The 18,618-nt window shown below is 39.1% G+C and overlaps 1 protein-coding gene across 3 annotated transcripts in view; it reads left to right on the top strand.

The window, feature by feature from the left end:
* Positions 1-18,618, top strand: part of DIAPH2 (diaphanous related formin 2) — a 172,128-nt gene that overhangs the window by 58,664 nt on the left and 94,846 nt on the right. For all 3 annotated transcript variants that reach the window (XM_071442165.1, XM_071442164.1, XM_071442163.1), the window contains 5 exons: positions 1,777-1,878; positions 3,299-3,393; positions 5,181-5,282; positions 11,582-11,821; positions 16,258-16,387. In XM_071442165.1, coding sequence (XP_071298266.1) covers positions 1,777-1,878; positions 3,299-3,393; positions 5,181-5,282; positions 11,582-11,821; positions 16,258-16,387 — 669 coding nt within the window. The remainder of the gene's footprint in view (positions 1-1,776; positions 1,879-3,298; positions 3,394-5,180; positions 5,283-11,581; positions 11,822-16,257; positions 16,388-18,618) is intronic.

The following is an 18,618-nucleotide window of genomic DNA, read 5'->3' as shown; positions in this document are numbered from 1 at the left end:
CACCGTTCTCAAGGTGAAGGAAAAAAGGGCAGTTTATTTTCTGATTCTAACATTTATAATTTTCCAAAAGTGACAGTGGGTTGGAGGATGACAGTGGCACCTCTCCAATGCCACTGGTCAAACCAACAGTTTATCAACTCTCTCCTCTTCCATAAAAGAATGCAAAACAATGATTTATTTACAAAAAGTGTGTGAGAAAGTTCACTACAAGAATGTCAACATCAGAAAACTTAGAAAATCTTAAAAAACCAGAGTGACATTCTTGTATCACACAAGCCCAGGCTTTCTCTCTGCTGAGACAGAACAAAACTTGGAATGAAGTTTGTTGCCTGCCCATGGGACAGCTCATTGTTAACTCTTGGGTGGTTTTTTGTTTGTGTTGTTGAGCACCTGGTCTTATTGCCTTGTTTAATTGAGAACAATTAGCGCCAAGGGCCTGATTCCTCACCCAAGTGTCACTTTAGGGTTCTGGAAGGAGCTCATTGCAGCTGGGGGTGCTGGGCTGGTCTGGGGCTCAGCACTGGTACAAGCTCATGGGCGCTTGCAGGGCAGTGGGAGGCAAGGGGAGAGCAGCAAGGGTGGCTTTGTTTTGAATCGTTTTTTTTGTCCACCTTTCTCTGATTTGGGCTCTTTGGAGGTGGCTGGGGCTGAGGGCACGGCCTGGGACTGGCTCAGGTAGCGCTGGCACCAACATGGCCAAGATAAACTGATAAATTATTAAATTATTAAAACCCAGCAGAATTCCTTTGTGCCAGATGCTTTCCTGGTGGTAATGGGTGTGAGGAGACAAATTCCTGGTCTCTACATTCTTTTTTATTAAAGAGATTGAAACTGAGGTTTTATGTTATTCTTCACACTAAAAATTAGCATTTTTCCTTAGGAAATACCTGTAATTAAACCCAGGATGGCTCATTACAGTGCAACAAAAAATAGTGCTCAGAGAGCAAAACTGTATTCAGTCTGCTTGAAACTTCATCTTAATTTGACTTTCCAGTTTTTCAGTTACTTTTGAATGACTTAAAATATTCATTAAGTTCAATTAATGTTAAGCACATTAAGATTCTATTCCTTCAGTGCCAAATATGTTATGTGATATTTAAAAGGAAATAAATCCTTGTTAATGGGTTTACTTAATGCTTAAGAAAAGTCTGCAAAAATTGACTGTTTTAAATTATGCAAAAAATCAGCTTATATTTGAGGTACTCCAATGCCACATTTTCCCTTGTAATTTAAAGTGCTGAATGTAAGACTAGTGAACCTTGCTAATTTAAGAGGAATCACTCTAAAATACACACTGTTCTCTAAGTTTTGCTCTTTACCGCTGACAACAGAGGTATGAAAACATAGCTTTGTTCAGTGTGATAAATATCAAATGATTTATGTTGTTGGTTTTGGATGAAGAACTCACAAATATTATTAATGTTTCAATAGAGGGCACTCATGTGCTTCGAGGTAACACCAAATCCCTGCATTTTTAAAAATGCTTGCAATGAAATGTAGCTGAACTGAAATTCCATGGGGTTAAAATACACAAATATTATTTGATAGCGCTTGGGCAAATTGTTCATTGTCATATATTTTTATTTCTTGCTCCTTTCAATTTTGGACATTTGCTTTGTTTGTTTGGATATTTTACAGCAGGTGGAGGCAGTGCAGTCACTTTGCCTTGAACTGATTGTAAAAGATGTATTATTATGGCTTGCTAATGGACTTGCTGTTAGCTAAGATGGAACTGTTGTAATAATGAATAGAATTTAATAAATGCCTTCTTTCCAGCCAAAAAGCCTGTAGAAGAATCAGAAGAAAAGAAAGCAGCTCAGTCCAAGAAGAAGATCAAAGAATTAAGAGTTTTGGATGGAAAATCTGCACAAAATTTATGTAAGTGATGTGAAGGGCATTAGGTCAATGTCTAAGCAGCATCTATACCTCAGTGTTTATAAATTGTATTTTTTTGTTTCCAAGTGCAATTGCTTTCTCTAAAATCTGCTAATTTGAACATGAGTCTTAAAATCAGTGGTATTTAAATACACATTCTGAATTCTCTGTATAACTTGGGAAAAATGAAAAAAAGTCACATGGAAAAATGATTTAATGAGTTCCTGGGGTTTTTGTCAGTTAATTCTCTCAATTAACTGACAAAATTAACTGCTCAGGACTGGAAGTGCAATTCAATGATCACTAATTTGGGCAGAGCACGGGGTGGGGTTTAGGGGCCATTCCAGATTGTTCCTCCTGGTCAGAGCAATGCAGAGACGGAGGTTGAAGGGAAGGTAAATTCCCAAATTACCAATTCCCAAATTCCCAAATTACCAATTCCCAGGTGGGCTACAGGGGTGCAGGTACTACTGCTACAGCTGGGAACAGAACCAGCCCACTTGGGCCTTCCAGCTTGCTTCTTTCTCCCTTAATTTGCAGGGAAATCAATCATTAAGAGTAGCAGAGTCTTGGATTTGAATGTTTGTGGTGTTCAGAAACACCATAAATGTCACTGGTCCAACTGTGCCCATGGCAAATACAGTGTATGAACCCAAATGTGGGCATTGTTTAGTACCACATCCATGAGCAGAAAATGAACTATGATAGAATAGTTTACAATTGATAGGAAACTTCAAATTTTGAAAGCATGGATGCAGGTTAGGCTGAATATAAAGTGTTTTTTCACAATGCTATGCTGATCCATCTGTTAAGAATTCTTTGTAGTTTACTGAATGGGGCTCTCTTGAGACTTTATAACATTCTGAGATCAAATTGCTTTGAGAGCTCCATCTTTGAAGGGTTTGCATTATGTGTGTTTCTTGTACAAGTTCAGCTACCCTCAAAGTGGTGGAGTTAGGGCATTTTTCTTACTTTGCCCAGCTCTTCATGACCACTTTCATGTGAAATCTTTTCTAGAATCTCACCTAAATATCATTGACCCAATCGTACATGGTTATGGAACCAATAATAATAATAATAGCTAAAGTTATCTATTATTGGCTGAGTAGTTCTGCCTAAGTAGGAATGTTGCAGATGTCATTCATAAAGATAAAACTTTAATGGAAAGTAGCATTGCTAGGGAGAAGCTGAGGCTGATTTAAAAGTTAAAATTGTTGTCACAGTTCCATTTCTTAGAAAGGGAATTCATTATAAGTCAAACTGCAGCAGTGTGCCTACCTGGCATTTGTTTGTATGGGAGGCTTCTTCACTGTAAAACAATTTAGGTGGAGATGTGAGTTTTTGAGTTGCTAGCAATGGTTTGCCTTTGTCTATCAATCTTTTTTGACCTTTTTGATTCTGATGATGTGTTACTGAATTTCAGCAATATTTTTGGGTTCCTTCCGTTTGCCTTATGAGGAAATAAAAAATATCATTTTAGAGGTGGATGAGGAGAAGCTGAGTGAATCCCTGATCCAGGTATGTGAAAATGCCTCTGCTTTTGGTTATAGCTCATTTTCCACATGAAAGTGGCAGGAAGGAGTAAGAATTCAGGAGTAAGACAGGGCATCAGCTGCAGGGTATCAGTTGTGGTTCCTGTTCCATTGATTTCACTTCTGCTGCTCAGCATGGCCACGTGTGGCACTCAAACTGCCTTTCAAAGACCCTCTTAACAGAAGAATTCCTTGGGATTCCCCCTCCCCAGAGGAAATCTGTGAGAATTCCAGTGTTCCAGCTTGCAGGAGAAGCTGAAGGTGTTTCAGGCTGGTGCATGATGAAGCTTTGGGAGGTTTCTTGTGGGAACTGCTCTGCCTGTCTCTGGTGAGAGATGAAACTCCCTGAGCCTTTCAGGATCCTGCTGCAGCTCCAAGCCCATCTGTAAATCTGCTCTCAGGCTGCTTTAGCCTCATTTTGAGCCCCAGATCTCTCAGCTGGAGAGTAGAAAGGATGGAATTCAATTTCTGTGCATCCCTCTCTGATTCCCTCCCTCCAGGGGAAGAGCAGGAGTGCACATGGTCCCTCTGAGGAGCGACAGAGCAGCAGGAAACCATGAAACCCTAAACATCACCAAGATTTAGCACCCCAGCAATGCTGCTGTGGTTTTATTTAACATCATTCACAGATTCCTGCTCCCTCACTGGGCCTGGATTTATCTTTTTATCCTTTTATCCTTCCCTGTCTCCTGTTTGCACCTTTGCCACATTCCCCCAAGGTTTTCTAAATTAATTTCTTCTTCCTCTCTTGGACCTGCAGAATGGTTATGCTGGGAACTCTGGTCTAAACTGAGTTTCCTCAGTATTTGAAAATATAAAATAGCCCTAATTTTATTGAGGACTTGGTTTATTGATCAGAGATGGCAGATCAGATGATTAGGAAACCTTCAGGTTTAGTAAAATCAAAAATCAAAGGGGAGGAACAACCCCACCTTGGATAGCTGAAGTGCAGAGCAGTTATTGATCACCTCTACTACAAATGCATTATTGTTTGGATTTCAACTTGTATATATGTGAAAATTCTATGTATTAAATGCAATTTGCACTTTAAAAAATGCAATATTTTAATGCATTATTTTAAAATCGTATTCTGTATTAAATGCAAATCTACACTTTTACTGAGTATTTCTTAAAATAAACTATTATTCAATCATACTGTAAGTATTTTAAATACTTACCACATCTGTATTTTGACACCTTGAGATCATACAATAACTCACAATTTTCTATTGGGACATGAATAAGACTGCAAGCAAATTGAACTTTTCCCTGAGTTCTTGTATATTTGCCATCTATAAGATCTGTACCATTTTGGGTTGTTGACCTTTTTTACAAGGTATTTTTAAGTGTACTTTGTGCACAGATACTTTGAATGTCTAATGATTTTAATTTTTTTTTTTTTTTTGCTACTTCTGTCATGTTTTACACAGGCCAGTTATTTCTTGATTGATATTTAATGAGCAAGATGCAACCATTAGGGCAAAAGGAGATTGTAGAGAGACAAAACTCATTGATGCTGTCAGGCCTTGAAAAATGATACTCTAACCTTTTAATACATTCCTCAAATCAGAGACTGCAGCAGAGCAGTTGATGTCTGTATTAAATAATTGCTGCTTTGATTTGATGTTTATATAAAGTTAGAGCTGCGTAAATAAAATAAACGTCCCGTAATTTCCTCGTGCATTTCCATGTTGTGGTATTTTAAGCGTGTTATTTTTAATATCTTAGGTAGTTTAATGTAACAAATTTGATATAATGCCTTGTTTGTTTTAGAACCTGGTGAAGAATCTTCCTGAGCAGAAAGAACTCAATGCCTTAGCTGAATTAAAGGATGAATACAATGATCTCGCTGAGCCAGAGCAATTTGGAGTTGTGGTATGTACCAGTGCAAGGATGAACTGCAGAGCTCCATTTTGGCACGTAAAACAAAACAAGTTTAAGGATAAAGATCCTCTTTTAGCATTTTTGCAAGAGCTGCAGTAGGAAAAGTTAATATTTCCTGATGAGTAGTAATCAAGAAATGCCTTTAGTGTGTGTTAGGCCAGCCTGGGCAGGGCTGTGACCAGCCAGACTGGGAGCAGATCATCCTTATGTTAGCGTTCACAAACACACAATCACAGAAGTGATTATATGGGGGGCTTTTTATTGAAGAGCTCTGGGAATTGGGGTGATTTCCACCCAAATCTGATTCCAACCATACGTTCAAGGTGAACGTGTTTTATACTCTATCGTTATATAACTTTCATGATAGTTATCAAACTTATATTGTTCTATTGTATACACAGATTTCAGCTAAACATAGCCCCCTTTAAATTTCCAACATAGTTTCTCACAATTCTTCTTATGGTTATATAATAATTACATTTAACTACTAAACAATCATCACATCTAACAATTATATCATTTATCATACTGCTTACGCAGGTGCAGTGATCTGAGAAAATACAAGGCCTAATATTTTCAAAGACTATTTTTAACATTTTCCAGGGCTCCACTCTCACTTAGGGTCATGTCCAATGTGAACCCCTCTGATTCTGGGTGTTTTTCTGGGAGGAATTACAGTGTAGCATTAAAAACAAAAGGCACTCAGGTGCCAGACCAAACCTTTTGTCTGCCTGCCTTGCCATGGATGTTTATTGAACAGCTCTGAAGAACCCTCTGCCTTCAAGCAGATCAATTCCCAGGAGCCCACAGAAGACCCAGATACCCCTTGGCACTGAGAACTCTGATAAATGTGCTTTGTATCAAACCTGTCAGCAGCAGGAAGGGTTAATATATCCATATTGTGTTTGTATGTGTGCAGACACATCTGCATTTACACCACACAGCCTTGCAGGAGGGCTCAAGGAGAGGCTTGAATTTATTCTAGAACTGAAATCGTGGCTTGTGTTCTGCTCCTCTCAGTCCTTTACTCCCTGGATCTGTTCAGGAGCGGGGCTACCAGAATGGCTGGGGCCCCTCTGGAAGGGAATCCCAGCATTTTCAGGAATCCCAGCATTTTCAGGAATCCCAGCATTTTCAGGAATTCTTGGTTCCATGTCTGGGACCCGAGTTCCGTGCCAGCCCTTGGGGATCCCTGTCTGCTCCTGGCCTTCCAAAGACCTCAGGAGTCTTTAGGCAAATGAGCTCCTGTTTTCCCTTCCCCTCTCAGCCTAGGAGATTAAAATGATGATGAGAGCCTCTGGAACGTGCTCAGGATTTATCCCCAGCTCCACAGGAGCTACGCTTGCTCTTGCTGGATTTTTAAGGCATTATGTACATTAAAATGCATTAAAACAGAAATAGAGGCCTCTTAGAGTGACTTTTTTACTAAAAAGCTCTGATTTGAGCATAATTTGGCTGTAGAAGTGGCTTTTGAGTGCTTTTTTTTTTTAAATTATTTTTCAGTTGGGGAAGTAACAGAATATGATTTGTCCTAATGAGATTTTTGGAGAGGATTTAGAAAGTGAAAGAGATCAATGGCTTCTTCTGAAAAACTTTAGCATATTGATTTCCCTTTCTTTTAATAAATGGCATAAAGTTCCAAAAATCTTTTATTTCCAAACAAAGATGAGTAATTTTGGTAGAAGTGAGATAGATTAATTAGCCTTACTACAAGCAGTAAAACATTGCCATTTATTGATCAGTAACAATCTAAAAATCTCTATAAATACATATTTCCTGCTTTCTTAGAAGCAATAATAGCGTGCATGTATATTTAAAATAGAAACATGTGTATTATGTCTTTAGACCAAAACTTATCTATGAATATGCGTATTGTGATATATGCATATATTTTATATTATTTTATATATGCATCTATTTATGGGTATATCCCCCCCTATCTGGATATTGTCAGACAAAGTGAGAAATTCCTTGGGTTTTGTGCAGGTTTTGTGCAGGTTTTGTGCACTCCATATCTGGGGTGTGTTGAAGGCAGATGCTCAATGGGAGCAGGCAAGCAGGAGGTGTCAGGACAAAGGAAGCCTCTGATGTTTGGGAATTCTGTTCAGTTTCCTGCTTCAACTCAGCCAAGAAATTGGCAAAATGGTGCAATTTGGACCTTGGCTGAAAGGGCTGTGTAGGCACTCCTCTGTTTTACTGCTGTAAATTGCTCAGTGCTTCACCCTCATCCTTTAACTTGGATCCCCTCCTGCCCTGCTCCCTCCTCTGGCACAAATCCCCTTCACAAGCATCTCCTGCCCTGGCTCAGCTGATATTTCTGGGGCAGGACGCTGCTTTCCATGTCTGGGCTCCTCCAGGTCAGGATTCCTGCTGGGCTGGAGCTGGCCTGGCCTTTTCCTCGATTGAAAAAGGCAGAAAAATCCCATTTATTTCCCAGCAGTCCCAGTGTGGCCGCAGTCCCTGTTCCACTGCTTTCTGAGGAAACACTGACTAGAGCAAGTTGAGAGAGTTTCCAAGTATTTAATGCAACGTTAATTAGCAAAAACTGCTTAATCAAACATCTCCAAATGGTGCTGTTTGCCTTATGAAGGAACCAAGTTTCCTGAAGCTTGTTTGCTTATTCAGCTTTGCCATCTGCTTTAATAAAAACCAGTACTTTGCCTTATGGGTCCTGCTTCTGTCTGATTCCTGGAGGCCTCTAACTGCATCACTGGTGCTAAAATGCTGGGTTTGTTTCTGATTGTGATATCCTGGAACTGTCCCTTAAAGTGGGAGAAATGCAGCTGAACCTAAAGTCTTGACTGAAGTTCTTTTTTCCGATGTGTCAAATTAATTTTGGAGTTTTTCGTTAATAATAATCTTAACCTTGGCTTTAGGAATAGAAGACAGAGTACCTAAAATAATATTTCAAGTGTGTCCCCTTATTTTTGTGTAGATTTAGGTGTGTTAATAATTAAGATATGTTAATTGGATAATCACTTTGCCCATCAAATTTAATAAAGGTTGGAATAAGTTGCTTAAAATTTGTGTAGAAAAACCATACTTAGTAAAAGATTAACTTACTTGAAGGAACCGATTAACTTAATATTCAGCTGATATGTAAATGAAAATTAGAGCTGCATTTTCATTTAGATGAATGTTAAAACCAATTATATATTCTAATTAGTTATTGGAACTTTTTGAAGTTATATCCTGGGATCAAAAAAGGCACCACAACTTCCTCTAAAGGAAAGTTTGCATTGATGTTGCAGTAGAGCAAGAAAAAGAGAAAAAAAAATTAGAATTTTTAAAAAATAGAAAAAAAAAAAATTAAAAAAAAATAGAAAAATTGCTGGATCAGCTGTGTAACATTGACTGAGCTGGGCAGGATGTTACCTGAGTTCTACACCTAAACCTTGTGTTCAAGAGTTCATTTGTCTACGGTATGGGAACAGCTGCAGCTTCAGTGAGGAGCTGCATTTTCACTTCAGTGCCAGTTGAGCATTTTTAGTGTTACACAAGCATAAATTTGACTGAGGAGTTGTGTAAACTTGCACATCCTGTGCCCCTTTCTGTCCTGTGTAAGCAGTGCAGCTGCCATGAGCAGTCCTGGCTGGGGGCAGACAAAGTGAGTTGAGAATTGTACAAGTTTACTGCACCTCATTGATTTAGAGTCATTCAGTCTTTTAAATTGGATTTATTGGCTGCTTGTTTGGCCTCATTGTAATTTTGTGAGCTGCTGCAGAATTCATCTTCCTAGAATGTTTCCAGGGAAAAAAAGGCAACTTTAATATAACATAGGTAAGAGGCTAAGTTGTCTTAGTAAGTTGACAAATTTTTATTAGAGGAATGTCAGCTTTTTCTTAGGAAGTGAGGCAAATTTAATTGTGCTTTTTGCCTTTCTCCAGTAGCCTTTGATCCTCATTTTAATACAGGGCTTGAGAATTGAATGATGATAATAAAGCATAAAGAACTGAATAAAGAACTTGATTAGGTAGAGAGTTCAGACAAGACCTTTATGAGAGCCCAGAAGGGGAAATAATGACGTGCAGCCCATCTCTGACAGTCAGCTGGGAAAGAAATATCCATTTTCTGGCCTCTTTAACTGCTTGCAGGGGAAGCCAGTGCTTGCTGCTCCATGCACCTGTTGGAATGTTTCATTTCTTTTATATATATATAAATATATATATTAAATATATATATATATGCATTTGGCACTAATTTTATTTAGAGCCATAAGGAATTGGAGCTTTCCAAGTGAATGTAGGCTTTGCTCCTTGCCTAATTCTGGGAGATTGCTCCAGATTCAGTGTGTGATCACTCCTTCCTCTGCCACTGAACACATGGATTTAGAAACAGGCCCAAAAAGGGGGAAACTAGGGCAGGGTGGGGCAGGAGGAACTAAAATAGCATTTGTGGCCATCTTCTGCTGGTACCTAAAGGACATGGTGTGTGTAAAAATAAGGAAACAACCCACATAAAAACAGCTCTTAGGAAATTACCAAGATAGTTCTAAAATATTATGTAGGTCAGGGAATGGAATTCAAACTTACTGCTGGGTTGGTGGTCAGGAGCTAAGAAATGATCAGGGTTCCATGGCACTACACAGGATTACAGAGGAAAGGACACTTCTCTCAGGTTTAAGGATTATTCTTCACTAATGTTTATGTCACACTCTCCTCTGGGCTTGTACTTTGTTGCACTCTGGTTTTGGGATCTAAAGCTTTCAACGATTTTTTTCTGTGCCATTTTGAGTAAAAACAGCAATTGGAGATTGTTCTACAAAAGTTAAAGCAAATTATGTGATTAATTTTAATTTCCATCTACTGCAGATTAGTGTAAGTAGATCCTTTCAAGGCAGATGTTTTCAGTATGATATTTCTGAAATACAGGATGATTAGAAGAATAATGTTTCAAGACTTTCAATGATTTTGGCTTATAGAGGCTCAGAGAGAAATTTGTGACAATGGAGATTTATAAAAAAAGATCACTAGTTCTGCTGAGATGCTTCTTTTCTGATCCTTTCCTTTTCCTTGTTCCAGCCTGATCATAGGAATTGTTTGAGACCATCTGGAGCCTTCATGTTTATGTTCATTTTAGAATGAGTTCATTATTATTCAGGCCACTCAAGTCCTTCCTGTGAAAGTTATTGCTGCTGCTTCTGCTAGCTGTTGGGAGATAGCACTGGTGGAAAAATCATGGTTCCTCAAAGGACCATGGCCAAATTTTGGCCAACAGAAACAGGAGCACATCAAAATCTTCCTGTTTTACCAGTCAAAATCTGTGATTTGTCACACAGCAAAGCTTTTCTTGCCAAGGGCTTCAGGAACACCCCTGATGGTGAATACATTGGGGAAGAAACCTTTCTGTGTTCTGCTAAGATGGGCTAGATTTGGAACATGATTTGGAACATAACCATTCTTGCAATTAAATTAAAAAATTTCAAGTGGTTTAACAATGCTCAGTACATCTTTTTTCCCTAATTTAAATTTCTCTTGTGAATTATGGTGTGCTAAGTGGGAGGAAATAACTCTGATCACTCGTGCAAAATATGAAAGATATTTTGTGACCTGGGCTGGTGAATTTGGTCTTGGGGATTTAAATTAATGAAATCAGCATTGTAGATTATTTTCAGTATCTGCTGTGTTACAACATCGGGATTGTAGCCTCCTTGTCAGGATTTATAACCTCCCATCTTTTTATCAGAGCAGGAAGGGATGAGAGCTGTGCTGTCTTTTGCCAAGTGTCTGAAACACAGAGGGAGCTGCTGGGGTCCTGGGGTGCCTGGAGGCACAAGGCAGGCAGTGCAGGCACACAGAGAAGCTGCTGGGATGCTGGTGCTGTGTGACCCTGTGCACAGGGGTCTGAGGGTGAGGGAAGAGAGGAGGATCTGACTCCATGGTTCAGAAGGCTGATTTATTATTTTATGATATATATTATATTAAAACTATGCTAGAAGAATAGAAGAAAGGATTTCATCAGAAGGCTGGCTAAGAATAGAAAAAGAAGGAATGATAACAAAGGCTTGTGTCTCAGACAGTCTGAGCCAGCTGGGCTGTGATTGGCCATTAATTAGAAACAACCCCATGAGCCCAATCCCAGATGCACCTGTTGCATTCCACAGCAGCAGATAACCATTGCTTACATTTTGTTCCTGAGGCCTCTCAGCTCCTCAGGAGGAGCAATCCTAAGGAAAGGATTTTCCATAAAAGATGTCTGTGACAGTGCTGCATTCTAACAATTGGAGTCTGAACTCTTTGAGCTGTTGATGACTTGAGCTGCCCTGCTAAGTCAGAGTTTGGTGTTTGCAGATGAGCTCGGTGAAGATGCTGCGCGCGCGGCTCAACGGGATCCTGTTCCGGCTGATGTTCGAGGAGCACGTCAACAACATCAAACCCGACATCATGGCCGTCACCCTGGCCTGCGAGGAGCTCAAGAAGAGCGAGAGCTTCAGCAAGCTCCTGGAGCTGGTGCTGTTCCTGGGCAACTACATGAACTCTGGCTCCAGGAACGCTCAGTCCCTGGGCTTCAACATCAGCTTCCTCTGCAAGGTCAGTGCGGGCACCGCTCCTGAAGCTCAGCACAGGGCCCAGAGCTGGGGCAGCAGCACTCAGGGGAATGTGCTGCCTGCACCCTGTGTGACAGGAAACACAGCCAGCAGTCCCAGCATTCCCATGCTGGTCTCTCTAGTTTTTGCTCCTAAGGAATGTATTTCAGCCTTCAAGCTTGTCTAGCAGAATTTGGGAGCCTTTATTTTGCATTTTGTTGTCATAACTCCTTTTATACTTAAATAGTTATAACTATAGTTATAATAACTCCTTTTTCAGACCAGTGACTATCATTTAGTGAACTTTCTGTCCATGATAAGAGATTTTTATTATTTTTTGAGCCAGCTGTCAGCAAGGTGTCTGTGTACACATTTCTATGAGCAGAATACACACTCTTCATGATGAGGAGTCCTAATGTGATGAATTCACTTTTCAATACAACCAGAGTTTTGTATTGATTTTTTTCTTTTTGCTTGTTTCTTGAACAATCTTAAAATTAATTGTCTGTTTACTGGATGCAGTGCTTACATTATGCAGTCTTAAAAAAAGAGGAGAAAAAAGGCAAGTATTGATCTGGGATAAATGTTTGGTTTTGGAAAATAAATGATTTTACAACAGAGCTGGTCATTTCATACACGGAGATCTGGTTTTGTTAAAACTTTTATTAAAACATGATAAAGAAAATAAAAGAAAGCACCATTCCAACCTGTCTAGCCTGAGCTGGAAGGCTAATGAATGAGGAATAATTGCAAATCCTTAAAAACAGATTATCTCTCTGGATGTTATATTGCAGTGTATGATGTTATTGAAGATAGAAATGATCTGTAAACAACCCTTGGCAGAAAGCAGAGAACTTAATTTTATTCCAATGAGAGACATCAGCATCAGAATTCCTGGGATGGAACAGGACTGGCCAGGGAGAGCAGCTATGCCTGAGCATGGAATGCAGCAGGGAAAGCAGAAATGCAGCAGGGAAGGAGCTCAGGCTGCTGCTGTAATCCACTGGAGTTTGCTGTGTTTGTTTAATATGTCCAGAGCATCCAGCTGCTTTTTGAGCCCCCTCAGGAGCTGCAAAATTCTGCTCTGTGGGAGTGGAACTAAAAGGAAGGAGGTTTGCTTTAGGGATGTGCAGGTGCAGCTGCTGGGCCTGTGGGGCTGAATTCAAGTGAGGAGCAGGAGCTCAGTGTCAGTAAAGCTTTTGCAGTGCTCTGGCTGGATCAATGTGTGCTCATCTGTTAAGTGCTGCTATGATGCTTTTTGTTCAAAGTGCAAATAGAACAAGACAAGCTGTTTACCCAGGCTGAGCATTACTGATGAGGGGACATTTATTGTCCAGCAGCCCTTGTTCTGGCAAGGGGGGAAAGATTTCTAGGGTAGTAGAAGGTCTATAATCTCATAAAAATCAATAGAGAGCCTTTTTATAGCTATAATAAAGTGTCACTCCACTGATGGTTCCTACATAAATTTTTCCTTGCATTGGCTGCCACATTTAACCCTCACACCTGAGAGCTGCATCCAGAAGTACCTGGGAGAGCCCAACCCCATCCTGGCTGTGGGTTTTGTGTGATTGGCATGGGTTAAATATTTACTCTGTCTAGGGGGAGAGTTTTGTTCTGGTGGTGTTTTCCTGGCTCACAGAATTAAACATCTCACTCTGTGCAACTCGTGTTTGAGTGGTTGTGCTGTGTTGTGCTCTCTGTCCCTTGGCCTTTAATCCTTCCCCAAGCCATGGCTCTCATGGTGTTGACCCTCAAATTGGTGCTTCAGCATTCAGCTGGAGCTGCTTTCTGTAGCCCACACTGTTTTAGCAATTTATTTCATTTATTTTTAAACTGAATGTGTTATTTCCAAATTCCATCTCTCGGGCAAGGCAAGGCCCTAGACTCAAAACCTGTATTTTAAAATTTGAACACCACAGTGTTAAAAATTTATCCTGAATCATAGAATGATAGAATATCCTGAGTTGGAGAGGACCCACGAGGTTCATCAAAGTCCAGCTCCTGGTCTTGTAAGCACAACTTAATAGGCTCTTTTTGCTTTTCATCCACTTGGCTGGAGTGTGTAGAGCAGCAGAAATCAGGCTAAGCCATTAGGTTCTTTACAAGCCAAGGAATGTTACATCTATTGGGCAGAATCACTGCAAGTAAAAGGCTGAATGTAAAAAGTATTGCATTTATTGCAAAAGAATTAAAATATTGGGTGTGTTATTGAGTATGAGTGTATATTGAATATGAGTACAGGGTGGGATACAGACACAACCAAGCTGCCACCTGTCCAGCTCCTACCTTTCATTTCTATTTTTATATTTAAATATTATGTGCTAAACTACACTCAAACAGCACCTATCTTGTGTTTCATTATATCAATGGGCTTAGGACTTGATTTTTAAAGTACAGCTATTGATTCTAAATATCAAGCAGACCTATCTGCATCCATTGTGTTAAAAGCCAAGATGAATATAGGAGAGACTTGTTTATGATTGGGCCAAAGAAATTAATTTGCCCAAACATTCTAAATAAATGTTTATTTAGGTATTTATTTAGATGTTTACCTTTACTTCAAGGTGCTAATGATGACTCTTATTGTGATGTTGCTCTTGGTGGCAAAACATGTTCTTGTTGTAATTTGAAAGCAAAATAATTTTGTCCATTTAGAAAAAAAAGTGCTTTATCCACTTGATGATGTCAGAGAGATCAAAGACTGCAAATCCCACTACTGTTGTTCACAGACAAATTGAAATGCAATTTCTTTTTTCCATGCAGATGTTTAGCCAGTAAATCTACTATTTTTTTTCAAGTCAGGAGAACTTCTGTGTGTGTAACACATGAAAGCCCTTTAACTGCATACCATTACTGAGCATTGTTTAGTCTTTAATCGCTGAATTGGTATGAATTAAATTGCTTTCTTAATTGCCTAAATACCTTATATTTTTAAAAGCCTGTTTTTCCACTGCACTCATTTATTCCTAACAGGGTAATCCTTAAAGCTGAAAGGCCTCTATTAAATTGAACATCGATGGCAAGCCTGTCATGAGGATTATAGAATTAGAACTTCAAGTGATTTAGAGAATGAGAAAACAAATAGGAGATTTTACACAAGCATTTATGTATTCTTCTTAAATAAATCCTTTATTTCATTTCTTGTCTATGTTGTAGCTTACTTCTGTGTAAGAACTGTACTAGATGAGTAAAATGCTGTTAAAACAATTCTTTCCAGATGTGTTACTAATTCTCTGTCAAGTGAAGTGTGCTCCTCTCAAACTCTTACATGCACCTACTCTGTCTTGCCTTTGTGGATAAATCTCTGCTCCTGCTGGGTCTTCCATCAGCTCACACATTCCTCCTTCACAGCACAAAAAGGGGCAAACTCAGGAATTTGGTCTCCAGTTTGTTCTCTCATTCTCCGAAGTTGGTGATGTTCCTTAGTGCAGACACGTGCACTGTGCCTGGGGTTTGACCATGAGGGTGTTTGGAATGTGCCACCGGTCCTGTGTTCTAACAATTAGTTCAGATTTTTATTTTGTTAACTAAAAACCTCATTTCAGCAGTTCATGCCCTCAGGCTAATGAATTTGATAGATTTGTTCAAGTTCTAAATGAATATTTAGGTATTTATTTAGATGTTTACCTTTACTTCAAGGTGCTAATGATGACTCTTATTGTGATGTTGCAGAGAACAGAGATTTATCACTTCTAAGATTACTGATTTGCTTCAGGCCACTACAAATGCCTCTGCAGCCAAAAGAACAGCAAAAATATGCATTTACCTGTTACTTCCCATTGTGCACAGTTTTCCTGCAGCTTTTCATGAATACAGCTGGCTGCATTGCATTTCCTTCAGTGCAGTCAGGATTACCTTTGCTGTTTTGTTATTGTGTGTTCTGGGAAGGCAGGGTGCATTTATTTTGTGTATCTCTATAGAATTGGTCTCCGAGTCTTTAGCCCAACGCAGCATGGCTTCGATTTTGCTCCAAGGAAAAATTGTGGATTTACAACAAGGAGTTACTTTAGTTTGACTGGTCCAAATGCAAATTCTGACTGTTAGCATGGTGTCCAGCCATGCAGCATCTCAGGGATTCCTGCAGAGATTTGGCATTGAAGGAATGCTCTAATTTCAGTTCTCTTTAATCTCTGTACACAGCTATTTTTTATCTGGGGGATTCTGAACTGGCAATGCTGAAATCTCAGAACTTTATCTCAGATCTTCTTCTCATCAAAATTAATCATTTTTTCTTAAAATACATCATAGGACAGATTCCTTCCAGTCCTAAATTATGACAAATTGAAGAAATTCCACTTTTAAAATAATGTGTTTATTTGCAGGCAACCACGTAGGTGACTTTTTGCTAATGAGTTGAAATCTGCATTATTCACTTTATTGAAATGTTTTAAGAATTTTTTTTTTTTTAATTTTTTGCTTTCTCCTTTGTTCACATTTTAGATTCGAGATACAAAATCATCAGATCAGAAAACCACCCTGTTGCATTTCCTGGCAGAAATCTGTGAGGAGAATTACAGGGACATCCTGAAATTCCCAGATGAGCTGCAGCACGTTGAGAGTGCAAGCAAAGGTAAGCAGCAGCCCAAGCACCTGAAGATAGCAGTTGTTTGCTTTGACATGAAATACCTCCAGCATTTCATTTGGGGTTGTGGGATTATGTAACCTGTAAGCATTGATAATCCACGTGGATTGTGCTTTTCTGGTATTTATTGAGCTGAGGAAAAAAAAAAAAAGGAAAAACAGTAATAAAGCAACTCCTCTCCTTCTGTAGTAGGCTGTGAAAATAATACAATTTATAATACGATTAAAATTTAAAAAAATAAAATTGTATTTAAAAAAAAAGTATTAACTTTTAAAAATTGTATTAAAATAATACAATTAATAAATTGTGTTATATATTGTATTATAAATTGTATGATGCATTTATTATTAAATTTATTAAATGTATTACCAATTGTATTATAAATTGTATGATGCATTTATTATTAAATTTATTAAATGCATTATAAATTGTATTAATGAATTGTAGTGAGGTGGTTGAAAAAGCACAGCTCAGGAGCTGTGCCAGCAGTGCAGGGATGGTGCTGAGTGTCCCATCCAAACCTCTGGAGAGTGAGCTCTGGGTGTGCAAGGAGCCTTCACACACAGAGTTCCTCATTTCCACACCTGAGAGAGAATAACACATAAGCAGCTATGCTATTTATGTAAATAAATATATATATTTATACATTAAATACATAAATACAAAAAATTATATATGTAAAGTAGACATACTATAAAATATATATAATAAATATGCATATTTGTTATCTATACAAATAAATGGCATGCTCTGGAAAAACCCCAGGCTGCACATGAAGAGATCCAGTTGAGTTGTGCTGCACAGGCCACAATTAATGATTATTTTTGGTCAGTCAGCACTGCAGGCTGGGATGTGGTACCTGAGTTCTCACGTGGCACAGGCTGTGCTGCTTGGCACCCTCATTGCTGAGTTTTCTGCTGAAAAACAGAAAGCAGATGAAGATAACACAAACTTTTAATTGCTCCATTTCATCAGGAGATCCATAAATACAAATACAGGTACCTGGGTGAGCACAAGAATATGAAGAAAAACAGAGGTGAGGAGGAGTTGGACGCACATTTGCACCAGCCCTGTCCAGGTTTTCTCCTGGACATTTGTGTCTCCTTTCCTCCAGGCCATCAGTCAAGGTCTCTGCTCAGTGCAGTCATTTGCTGCTGGATGTTAATTAATTTATCCTGCTTTATTCATTAGGCCTCAGTTGCTCTCAGTCTGTGCTCCTGTGTCCCCCAGGACCTGGGTGCAGTTCATCCATCAGCTTTGCCATGGCTTCGCTTCACACTTCTTCACACTTCTGTGTCTCTGTCTTCATCTTTTTTTTTTCCTGTTTCTCAAACTTTGCATCCACTTTTCCATGGTTTTTTTTTTTTTTTTTTTTTTTTTTTTCCCTGTATAAAACCTGTGTTTTATTTGTGTGGGTTAAATGTGTCCCTGCCTCACTTTGCTGCAGGATGTCTCATTGGCCTGAGTCCCTGCTCTGGGATTTTTGGGGTGTCTGTGCAGGGCTCAGAGGTCCTTGTGAGTCCTTTCCAGCTCAGGACATTCTGTGATTCTGTGGACTAACATATTAATTAAGTTATTTATGCAAGTAACAGTTTGGCATCTTATCTAAATTCCAAAAATGTTTTCTCCCACTTGATAATTCTTTTCTCGAGGTGACTTTTCATCTTTTTCTTCCTTTCTTTGTAAAGTCTTCTGGTTTACCAGGCACTTTTGATGATCTTTTATGAATTTTCTTCTGTGGGTGACACTTGACCTTGCAGCTTTGAGATTTTTACAGTTTGATTCCAAGCCTCTGATGTTCTGTAAGTTGACTTGAGGAATTAAACTGGAAGAGTCAGAAAAGTTTAGTTAAGCTGTAGCATCCTAAACACAGAAAGCATATTAATGGGAGCAAAGCCTCTAGTAATTCTGATGCTTAGAATACATGTAAAAAAGATTTTATTGCAGTTAAATGTGTTTCATTCTGTAAGATAAAAGTTGCATTTCCTACAAACAGCACTGACTTCTAGCAGAGCATAAATTGCTGTTCATTTTTGATGACCAAAACTTCTCTTCCAGCCCTTCTTTGCTTCCTGGAGCAAGGCAGATTTTTGGCAGAATAAATGGGATTTGTGCAAGTTGCTTCAGCTGCTCCCCATGGTGCTGCTGGGGTGGGTAATGGCAATGTTCACCTGCTCTGTCACACTCTGTGGGGCTTTTCCTGTGCAGGAATTTGAGGT

Source organism: Agelaius tricolor, unplaced genomic scaffold (genome assembly GCF_023055355.1).
Source record: "Agelaius tricolor isolate 1412-34295 unplaced genomic scaffold, bAgeTri1.0.p SCAF_17, whole genome shotgun sequence".
NCBI classification, from domain to species: domain Eukaryota; kingdom Metazoa; phylum Chordata; class Aves; order Passeriformes; family Icteridae; genus Agelaius; species Agelaius tricolor.
This window is presented reverse-complemented; position numbering and strand designations above follow the sequence as displayed.